The sequence below is a fragment of the Manis pentadactyla genome, chromosome 4, assembly GCF_030020395.1.
Source record: "Manis pentadactyla isolate mManPen7 chromosome 4, mManPen7.hap1, whole genome shotgun sequence".
NCBI classification, from domain to species: Eukaryota; Metazoa; Chordata; class Mammalia; order Pholidota; family Manidae; genus Manis; species Manis pentadactyla.
The window spans coordinates 101,487,388-101,499,441 of NC_080022.1; the positions used below are offsets into that span (position 1 = coordinate 101,487,388).

At 42.0% G+C, this 12,054-nt stretch overlaps 1 protein-coding gene across 4 annotated transcripts in view; it reads left to right on the forward strand.

Moving 5' to 3' along the window:
* Positions 1 to 11,567: 11,567 nt before the first annotated feature.
* WDR47 (WD repeat domain 47) overlaps positions 11,568 to 12,054 on the forward strand; it is a 107,270-nt gene continuing 106,783 nt past the window's right edge. For 2 of the 4 annotated variants that reach the window (XM_036916645.2, XM_036916646.2), the window contains exon 1: positions 11,789 to 11,919. In XM_036916645.2, the coding sequence (XP_036772540.2) occupies positions 11,830 to 11,919 (90 nt within the window). In that variant the 5' untranslated portion in view covers positions 11,789 to 11,829. The other 2 variants (XM_057500569.1, XM_057500570.1) reach the window with 2 other exon arrangements.

A 12,054-nucleotide genomic window follows, 5' to 3' on the forward strand; every position in this document is an offset into this window, starting at 1 on the left:
AAAAGAAGAATTTATAGTCTTATCTAAACTGAAACAAGGGAAAGAACAGATGGAGTTAAGTCCCACCTGGACTGAATCTAAGAATTTGAGGGGAATCAAGACTGCTCATCTTTACCCTAATTTTCTTTTTACTCTCAATGTGTCAAGGGAACATGGTGGCCAGCAGTCCTAGGGTTCCATTCATATTACCCTTGATCAAGGGAGCTGCTTCACTTCCTAATACAGAAAATTCCAAATAAGGATTTGTGATTGTCCTGCTTCTGGTCCTTACTCTTCTTTGACTATCACTGTGGCCAGGAAGAAGTTGTACTACATAGCCTAGATCTCAAGCTCCCACTCTGGCGTGAGAGTAGGAGGGGAGCTGGGACTTCTATTACCAAGAAAGGATAAGAGGCTGGGGAGGCGGAGCCAAGATGGCGGCGTGAGTAGAGCAGTGGAAATCTCCTCCTCCCAAAACCACATATATTTTTGAAAATACAACAAATACAACTCTTCCTAAAAGAGAGACCAGAAGACACAGGACAACAGCTAGCCTATATCCACACCTGCGAGAACCCAGCGCCTCACGGAGGGGGTAAGATACAAGCCGCGGCCCTGCAGGACCTGAGCGCTCCACACCCCAGCTCCTGGCGGGAGGAGAGGAGTCGGAGCGGGGAGGGAGAGGGAGCCCAGGACTGCTAAACACCCGGCCCTAGCCATCTGCACCGGAGCGCAGACACAGTGCGTGCATGGGGTGCTGGAAACTAGGGGAACAGGACAGTAAGAGCTGTGAGTGGGTCCCCATAGACGGCACCCCAGGGACAAAGAAAAGCGAGTGCTTTTTGAAAGTCTTAAAAGGGACAGGGACCCTCACAGCTGGATGGAAGCATCCTGGGACACTTAGCCTAGCAGCTGGGAATCCCGGGGAACTCTGGGCACCTTAATCCCCTGTGCAGCAGGGTGGCTCGGAGGCCCCTCACGGAGATAAACAGCCTCCCGTCCGTTTCTCCTCCAACGCAACTCTACCATATCCGAACAGCAGCCCGAGGTAGGCCACACCCACAGCAACTGCGGAGCTAAACTCCATAGCAGCCAGGCAAGAATCAGAGGCCCTGTCTGCGCGCAGCTGCTCAGCACAAGCCGCTAGAGGTCACTATTCTCCAAGGAGCGGAAGGCCACAAACCTACAAGAGGGGATGTTCTCCCAGCAATCACTTGCCCCAGCTCCGCAAACTATCTCTATCGCCGTGAAAAGGCAGAATCTGAGACAGACAAAAATCACAGAGACAACACCTGAGAAGGAGATAGACCTAACCAGTCTTCCTGAAAAAGAATTCAAAATAAAAAAAATAAACATGCTGACAGAGATGCAGAGAAATATACAAGAGCTAAGGGATGACGTCTGGAGGGAGATTACAGAAGTGAAACAATCTCTGGAAGCATTTATAAGCAGAATGGATAAGATGCAAGAGGCCATTGATGGAATAGAAACCAGAGAACAGGAACGCATAGAAGCTGATGCAGAGAGAGATAAAAAGATCTCCAGGAATGAAACATTAATAAGAGAACTGTGTGACCAATCCAAAAGGAACAATATCCACATTATAGGGGTACCAGAAGAAGAAGAGAGAGAAAAAGGGATAGAAAGTGTCTTTGAAGAAATAATTGCTGAGAACTTCCCCAAACTGGGGGAGGAAATAGTTGCTCAGACTACGGAAGTACACAGAACTCCCAACAGAAAGGACCCAAAGAGGACAACACCAAGACACATAATAATTAAAATGGCAAAGATCAGAGACAAGGACAGAGTATTAAAGGCAGCGAGAGAGAAAAAAAAGGTCACCTACAAAGGAAAACCCATCAGGCTATCATCAGACTTCTCAACAGAAACCTTACAGGCCAGAAGAGAATGGCATGATATATTTAATGCAATGAAACAGAAGGGCCTTGAACCAAGAATACTGTATCCAGCATGATTATCATTTAAATATGAAGGAGGGATTAAACAATTCCCAGACATGCAAAAGTTAAGGGAATTTGCCCCCCACAAACCACCTCTAGAGGGTATTTTAGAGGTACTGCTCTAGATGGGAGCACTCCTAAAAAGAGCACAGAACAAAACACCCAACATGAAGAATGAAGGAGGAGGAATAAAAAGGGAGAGAAATAATCATCACACTGCATTTATAACAGCTCAATAAGTGAGTTAAGTTAGACAGTAAGGTAGTAAAGAAGCTAACCTTGAACCTTTGGTAACCACAAATCTAAAGCCTGCAATGGCAATAAGTACATCTTTCAATAATCACCCTAAATGTAAATGGACTGAATGCACCAATCAAAAGACACAGAGTAATAGAATGGATAAAAAAGCAAGACCCATCTATATGCTGCTTACCAACTTTTCAGACCACAAGGGTATAAAACTAGAAATAAATTGTACAAAGAAAGCAAAAAGGCCCACAAACACATGGAGGCTTTACAACATGCTCCTAAATAATCAATGCATCAATGACCAAATTAAAATGGAGATCCAGCAATATATGGAAACAAATGACAGCAACAACACAAAGCCCCAACTTCTGTGGGATGCAGTAAAAGCAGTCTTAAGAGGAAAGTAAATAGCAACCCAGGCATATTTAAAGAAGGAAGAACAATCCCCAATGAATAGTCTAATGTCACAGTTATCTAAATTGGAAAAGGAAGAACAAATGAGGCCTAAGGTCAGCAGATGGAGGGACATAATAAAGATCAGAGAAGAAATAAACAAAATTGAGAAGAATAAAACAATAGAAAAAAATCAATGAAATCAAGAGCTGGTTCTTCGAGAAAATAAACAAAATAGATAAGCCTCTAGCCAAAATTATTAAGAGAAAAAGAGAGTCAACACAAATCAACAGTATCAGAAACGAGAAAGGAAAAATCACGATGGACGCCACAGAAATACAAAGGAATATTAGAGAATACTATGAAAACCTATATGCTAACAAGCTGGGAAACCTAGGAGAAATGGACAACTTCCTAGAAAAATACAACCTTCCAAGACTGACCAAGGAAGAAACACAAAATCTAAACAAACCAGTTACCAGCAAAGAAATTGGAGCGGTAATCAAAAAACTACCTAAGACAAAAACCCCTGGGCCAAGTGGATTTACCTCAGAATTTTATCAGACATACAGAGAAGATATAATACCCATTCTCCTTAAAGTTTTCCAAAAAATAGAAGAGGAGGGAATACTCCCAAACTCATTCTATGAAGCCAACATCACCCTAATACCAAAACCAGGCAAAGACCCCACCAAAAAAGAAAACTACAGACCAATATCCCTGATGAACGTAGATGCAAAAATACTTAACAAAATATTAGCAAACCGAATTCAAAAATACATCAAAAGGATCATACACCATGACCAAGTGGGATTCATTCCAGGGATGCAAGGATGGTACAACATTCGAAAATCCATCAACATCATCCACCACATCAACAAAAAAAAGGACAAAAACCACGTGATCATCTCCATAGATGCTGAAAAAGCATTCGACAAAATTCAACATCCATTCATGATAAAAACTCTCAACAAAATGGGCATAGAGAGCAAGTACCTCAACATAATAAAGGCCATATATGATAAACCCACAGCTAACATCATACTGAACAGCGAGAGGCTGAAAGCTTTTCCTCTGAGATCGGGAACAAGACGGATGCCCACTCTCCCCACTGTTATTCAACATAGTACTGGAGGTCCTAGCCTCGGCAATTAGACAAAACAAAGAAATACAAGGAATCCAGATTGGTAAAGAAGAAGTCAAACTGTCACTATTTGCAGATGACATGATATTGTACATAAAAAACCCTAAAGACTACACTCCAAAACTACTAGAACTAATATTGGAATTCAGCAAAGTTGCAGGATACAAAATTAGCACACAGAAATCTGTGGCTTTCCTATACACCAACAATGAACTAATCGAAAGAGAAATGGGGAAAACAATTCCATTCGCAATTGCATCAAGAAGAATAAAATAACTAGGAATAAACCTAACTAAGGAAGTGAAAGACCTATACCCTGAAAACTATAAGACACTCTTAAGAGAAATTAAAGAGAACACTAACAAATGGAAACGCATCCCATGCTCCTGGCTAGGAAGAATTAATATTGTCAAAATGGCCATCCTGCCCAAAGCAATATACAGATTAGATGCAATCCCTATCAAATTACCAACAGCATTCTTCAATGAACTGGAACAAATAGTTCAAAAATTCATATGGAACCACCAATGACCCTGAATAGCCAAAGCAATCCTGAGAAGGAAGAATAAAGTTGGGGGGATCTCGCTCCCCAACTTCAAGCTCTACTACAAAGCCACAGTAATCAAGACAATTTGGTATTGGCACAAGAACAGAGCCACTGACCAGTGGAACAGAATAGAGACTCCAAACATTAACCCAAACATATGTGGCCAATTAATATATGGTAAAGGAGCCATGGACATACAATGGGGAAATGACAGTCTCTTCAACAGACGGTGCTGGCAAAACTGGACATGTAAGAGAATGAAACCGGATCACTGTCTAACCCCATACACAAAAGTAAATTCAAAATGGATCAAAGACCTGAATGTAAGTCATAAAACCATAAAACTCTTAGACAAAAACAGGCAAAAACCTTATGGACTTAAACATGAGTGACTTCTTCATGAACATATCTCCCCGGGCAAGGGAAACAAAAGCAAAAATGAACAAGTGGGACTATATCAAGCTGAAAAGCTTCTGTACAGCAAAGGATACCATCAATAGAACAAAAAGATATCCTACAGTATGCAAGAATATATTCATAAATGACAGATCCGATAAAGGGTTGAAATCCAAAATATATAAAGAGCTCACACACCTCAACAAACAAAAAGCAAATAATCCAATTAAAAAATGGACAGAGGAGCTGAAAAGACAGTTCTCTAAAGAAGAAATTCATATGGCCAACAGACATGAAAAGATGCTCCACATCACTTGTCATCAGAGAAATGCAAATTAAAACCACAATGAGATATCATCTCACACCAGTAAGGATCGCCATCATCGAAAAGACAATCAACAACAAATGTTGGCGAGGTTGTGGAGAAAGGGGAACCCTCCTACACTGCTGATGGGAATGCAAATTCATTCAGCCATTGTGGAAAGCAGTATGGAGGTTCCTCAAAATGCTCAAAATAGAAATACCATTTGACCCAGGAATTCCACTTCTAGGAATTTACCCTAAGAATGCAGCACTGCAGTTTGAAAAAGACAGATGCACCCCTATGTTTATCGCTGCACTATTTACAATAGCCAAGATATGGAAGCAACCTAGATGTCCATCAGTAGATGAATGGATAAAGAAGAGGTGGTACATATACACAATGGAATACTACTCAGCCATAAGAAAAAAACAGATCCTATCATTTGCAACAACATGGATGGAGCTAGAGGTTATTATGCTCAGTGAAATTAGCCAGGCAGAGAAAGACAAGTACCAAATGATTTCACTCATATGTGGAGTATAAGAGCAAAGAAAAACTGAAGGAACAAAACAGCAGCAGAATCACAGAACCCAAGAATGGACTAATAATTACCAAAGGGAAAGGCACTGGGAAGGATGGGTGGGAAGAGAGGGACAAGGGTGGGGAAAAAGAAAGGGGGCATTACGATTAGCATGTACAGTGTGTGGGGGGCATGGGTAGGGCTGTACAACACAGAGAAGACAAGTAGTGATTTTACAGCATTTTACTACACTGATGAACAGTGACTGTGAAGGGGTATGTGGGGGGGACTTGGTGAAGGGGGGAGCCTAGTAAACATAATGTTCTTCATGTAATTGTAGATTAATGATACCAAAAGAAAAAAAAATAAGAGGCTGGGCAGACAAAAATAACTGATGTACACTGACTTGATTCATTGTTAACTTCAAATTCTAATAGGCAGCATATTTCTTGTTCAATATGTATGTAGAGCTGCGGTATGTAATATGGTAGCTATTAGCCACATGGGCTTTTTGAATCTAGTTAAAGTTAAATAAAATTACAATTTCTCAGTTGCACTAGCTATATTTCAAGTGCTTAATAGCTCAATGGCTAGTGGCTACTGCATTGAATAGTGCTGATATAGAATATTTCCATTATTACAGAAAATTCTTTTGGGTAATGCTGATCTACAGTGCTTGAGTGTTCTGTCCTACATTAATTCACTTAAAAAATATGAAAAATCTCAATTATATACAATAATAGAATAATATGAACCCTCAGCTTCAACAATTAACCGACCTTTTGCCAATTAAGTATCTATCCCCGACCTTTTTTTGGTGGGGGAAAGGGAGTATTATTTTAAAGCAAATCCCAGCTTTGTATCATTTCATCTATAAATACTTCAATATGTCATTTCTAACAAAAAGTTAAAAAAAAGTAGCCCAAATATTACTGATACCCTAACAAAAATTAACACTAATTCTCAATGTGCCATTTAATACCCAAACCCTATTTAAATCTTATTTTTTTCAAATCTCAAACACTTCTTGAGTTTGTGTATTTTTCTATTGCTGCTGTAACAGGTTACTGTGAATTTAATGACTTAAAACAACACAGATTCTCTATCTTACCAGTTCTCTAGGTCAGAAATCTGATAACTGGCCTTTGTGGGCTAAAATCCAGGTACTGAGAGGGCTATGTCCCTTTCAGGGTGTTCCAGGAGAGAAGCTATTTCCTTGCCTTTTCTACCTTCTAGAACCCAAATTCTTTGGTTCATAGTCCCCTTCTGTCTTCAAAACTGTAAATGTTGCATCTCTCTAACCCTTCTTCCCATAGTTATATCTCCTTCTGACTTCATCTGGGAAAGGTTCTCTGCTTTTAAGGACCCGTGTGATTACACTGGATCCACCTGGATAACCCAGAATAATCTCCCTATTTCAAGTCCCTTCACTTAAGCACACCAGCACAGACTCTTTTACCACGTAAGATAACATTCTCAGGTTCTGAGGATTAGGATTAGCCACTTCTCGGGGGCTGTTATTCTGCCACCCACAGTTTGTAATATGGTCTAAGTGAAGTGTCACCTATTGCATTCTGCTGGCATGTGTGAATTTCCTTTAATCTCTCATAGCTCCCCCTCCCACTTAAAGTGAAGCTCTCTCTAAAAAAATTAGACCTTTTATTTTTTTAGGTGGTATGTTTATTATACGCTCAAGCAAGAGTGTCTAATATATATCTATGATTCACTGGAAAGGTTATTTCGACTTCATTTAAACTGGTTTTCTTAAGTAAAAACTGTAATATAATTCTAAGTGTAGAAATTTTTCAGTAGGGGCAATAGTTCACTTGGCCTCTCATCAGTGGAGAAAGGTGTTTGGAGAGCCTGCATTACTTTAGTGAATGTACAGTCCACGGTTTGATTTGCAGCATTGCAGGCTCCGAAACTGCTTTCAACAGCAAATAGAGCAGATCATCTCCTGGTAGACTCACTGTGAGAACCAATGTATGAAAAATGCCAGTTTACAGATGAAAGTACAACTTGTATCTATGATCATCAAGTTCTTCCCTTACCTAGGCAGACATATGTGGGAAACTGAAACATTAATATGATGGGGTGAGTCAGAATGAGGGGAATTAGATAATGCACTGCCTAGAGCATCAGATATAAGGGTTAATGCTGAAACCAGAAAAATGACTTCCCAGGGCCTGCAGGAATGCAGAGGGGTGCATGGCCTAGGGAGCTGCCTTCAAGATGACCTTGTTACTGACACTGGAAACTTGGGTTGAGTTTTCACTTCCATTGACAATACCCATTCATGCATTATCTGTTTGTGGCTTTAAGGTCATTTTGCATATTTCTCCTCTAATTTATTTGTTATAGAGGTAATTCAAAGAGGGCAATTTTCCAAGTTCAGGGAAGCCTCACAGTTGCTTCTAAGAGCTGACAATATGGAGCACTGCGTTTGAAAATCAAGAACTTTTTAAGAGCTCTGCCTGTATCCCAGAACATTCCCAGTCCTCTAGGGAACTTATGCTTCCCTTCTTATCACAAATAGAGACTGACGGGTGGATGATCAGTGAGCAAGGTGTTAAATGCATTGGTGAAGGCTGCTGCTTTTCCTGGGTCGTGGTAAATGACATGAGCCTAGTCACACTGTTACATTATGGGTTAGGATGGAGGAAAATGTTTTGATACATTGTCTTGCCAATGGGTTTCAGCCCCAGGCAAGTTCACTATGGATTCAGTGAGACACTGAAAAATGACAATGGAGCATTCTTGGGGTGAAAGGGTTTATACCCAACTTTATTCCTACAGTGGCAGGTCAAGCATTAGAATCCCATTCACTCAGAGTGAGTCTGAATGGAGCAAGCTGATCTCTGCCCCAGGGCCTCTCTACCCCTGCAGCCACCTCAGTCTCTGTCCTCGCCGCTGCCACCACTCCAATTTCTGCTCTCCTGCAGCCCTGCAGCCATGTGGCCATGCCACTGTGCCGCCCAGAGCACTGGGCAGAGCTCTTTTACATAGAATCAATAACAATGTATTGCCCACATGTGTGTAGTGAGCGAGCCAACCAAGGCCAGGTGAGACTCCTGGCCATAGGAACCTTCCCTTTATCTACATACATCAAGTATTTATTAAGCACTTGTATTTGAGGCATAACACAGATACCATTTTGCCGTATGGTATCTGGATAAAAGAAATTCTAAAGTTACAGAAATAAAGTAAGGAGCAAATTTCTTAGATGTTGTCAGTAGATAAGTTTGAATTGTACAAAATCTGAATTCATATGTTATTTGTAGCATGTGACTTAAATGTACATTGCTCACTTTATTATACTTAACACAGAAAGCCTGGTAAACTGCCTTGAAATCCTTGGGTGTATTTTTTTAGGATAGGAAGAACTGTTGCTACAACATGAATTATTTTGTCACTGGTCTTTGCGTGTCTAGTTTATAGGTAACTGAAATTTTATTAGGAGAGAAGAAAGAGCCTATGTAGTTCCCACACTAAAAGAAATGCTAATATTATACTTAATTTTCTGAAATAGGATTTTTATAAGTATTTTGGGGGCACATGGACTTACAAAAGGACATCTACCTAAACTCATATTGGTGAATCTCAATGCTTTCCTTCCATTATAACAAGTTCTACTAGTCTCCAGCTTATTATAAAAAACTCAATAACCTTATCCTAAAATATTGATCACTTTTATTTCAATGACTTAATAAAAATGGTGTAAAGATTTTTTTCCAAAACAGTAGTTTTTGTTTTCAAAATAGCATCTATTTACTTAATATAAATAAAAGCATATCTCTTTTACATTGAAACTAGAATGTATTTTTCTTTATTAACTTTAACCATTGACATATAATTGAAGTTTTGTTTAGGGGTCTAGATAGGAACTCTGGTAGATCCAGGTATTCTACGTACATAATTCTTGAACCTGTTTGAAAAAAGAAGCAGCACTGTTGGTATTTTGTTTGTTCTCCTAGTCAGAGCATTACTGGCTCTGAAGCACACAGCTCTTTGGGATGTGTGTTTTCATAATGAGAGTGGAGCTTTTAAAACAGTTCTCTTATCCCCACTGAGTTTCTCTTGAATGGCTTGAGGCAAGATTTCTTAGTTTAGGCTTGTACTCAGATTCCTTTCTACTATTTGGGAAAAACCAAAAACTTTATTCCCCTTTTTGGAATGAGATTTGAGAATCTTATTAAAAGAGGTCCACCTTAGCCTACAGGTCTTTGAGTCACGAGGCAACATGAATCATTCTGTCAAGTAAGAACCTGCATTTTCAAATGATGCCCTAACACACTTCCTGATCCAGAATAGGCACTAAATAAATATTTGGTGAATGACTGAGGCAATACCTCAGGATTTAAGGACAGTCCTTCATCTAAGAAAGCCTTGTCCTTTCTGAACAATTCACTGCTTTGCAGCAACTAGAGTGAAAGACAGGAAGATCTAATCATCACCAGTGCGGCTAGGTATAAAAGGAAAGGTGATACCTTAGACTAACAGCTATTAAAGTTGCAGTGTAAAACTTGCTGTTACATTAGGAAGCAAATATACAGTCAATGCATTTATCAGTGAACAAGTGATAAGATGTACCAGATGTCTTATATTTCAGTGCCTGTTTCCTTTCCTCCTCCCATCCACATTTTCTGGAAATGTAATGGTTATTATGCATTTGCTTCTAATAATTCTGATGACTACTTAACTGAAAATTTAGATGCAAATAACTATGCCATGTTGTATGGGGGACATAAATATGAATAAGACCTCTTATTCCCTCTTCCTTGTCAGAATGAGGTCTATTTTTTTCCAGCTAAAATTTAACTGGTGCTGGTTCTTGCAACTGCTATTGTTTGAGAAGCAGGATGGAGAAGATGGTTCTTAAATGAACTATAACGGCAAAATAATTGAGAGACTATTTGCGTCCAGCATATATCATTATCGGGTTACTTTTTCAATTTAAACACTGTAAAGTTCTTGGTTTTTGGTATCAAGACTCTGGACAACAATTGTGTTTATATTTATTTGTCACTTATCGCTGAGACGGTTCTTAATGGAGACTTTCTTCCAGGAGTTAATCGGGACTAGGCAATTGAAGTTTTGCACTTAAGCCTTTTGTGTGTAAATTGTTTTCCCTGAATTTGTAGATATTTTTCATAGAATCCGTTCCTCAAGCTATGGGTTCTTTCTTCTTTTATCTTGAATTGGATCAAATTCTTCCTTTTCAGAAATGTTTTTGATGTTTATTTTTACCAGTCTCTTACCTCTGCCCCACTTTGGGAGGCCCAACTCACCTTCGCCTTTGGCCTATGTGAGGACAGGGTTCTTACAGGTTTATCACTGTATCTTCCATAGCTCTGCATGATTATACCCCCTGAAGGTTCAGTTCAGTTCAGCTCCATTGAGCATCGCGGGTATTTGTGGAATACTACTGCACCAATGGGGGTGGGAAATAGGTTTCGCTAACAAGGGACTAACAACCAAATGGGGTGGTAAACAACTGTGAACGTGTTAAGCGTTAAGTAAATGGAACATGCTTCAAGGCAGGTCAGTATCACAAGATGAGAGCTCAAGGGGGCAAACAGCTGTTGAAGTTTTCAGGGAGGAGTGGGGCCTGGGAAAGCGGACAGAAGAGGAGGAGGCAAGATTTATTTCATTAGCTTTTATTAAAAAATTATCGGGGAGGAGTACTAAGTTGATTCAAGTGCACAGACGACTTCTCGATTTGGAGGCGACAGCACTCCCCACCCCCGCGTTATTTCGGGACTCAGGATCACCGGGTGTGCATCCCGGCTGCCGGCCTTTTATCCAGGCGTCGGGCCAGCTCTTCCTCCGAGCTCAGCTGGTCCTAGGAGCGCTGCCAGGAGCGGTCAGGTCAAAAGGGTCCCCACCGCAGCCCGGCCTGGGCCCGCCCAGCCGACTCTCCTCTGCTCAGGCACCTCCCTGGCCGCCCCTCTCGGAAGGGTCCTGAGGCGCCGCGGGCAAGCGCGGCGATTGGCTGCGGCTCGGGGCTGGGCACGGCTCCAGCATCGCTTGACAACCGCAGTCCGCAAGAGGCTGGGCTGAGCAGTCTCCCTCCCGGGAGCGGCGGACGCGAGGAAGGACGGACTGACGAACTGATGGATTGACGCGCGGGCGGCAGGGGGAGGACCGACGCCAAACCCAGACCGCCGCCCTCGCGCACCAGCGCCAGCCCGGAACGGCCGCTTCGCGCCCCCACCCCCGCCGGCATTTGGGCCGCTTTCTCCTCCGACGCTTCTCCGGGCTTGTCCCGGAGCCCTCAGGTGAGTGACAACGGGAGGCGGAGGCGGGGTCGAGCCGAGCTGCACACCTCGGGTTGCCATGGTCACCCGTGCCACCTGTCTCCACCTGACACGATCCGACCCGGGCCGCCCCACAGGCGGCGTTCGCGGCCCCGGAGAAGGGTCCCGGGTAGGTTTGGATGCTGACTGGGTGGGGTCTGGGGTCGTGGGTGAGGCTCCGGCGCCGCCCGTAGGACCTGGGAACTGCTGGGCCCTTTTTGGAGGCCGCCCTCCTGGACCACACCTTCCCCGCACTGCCAGCCCA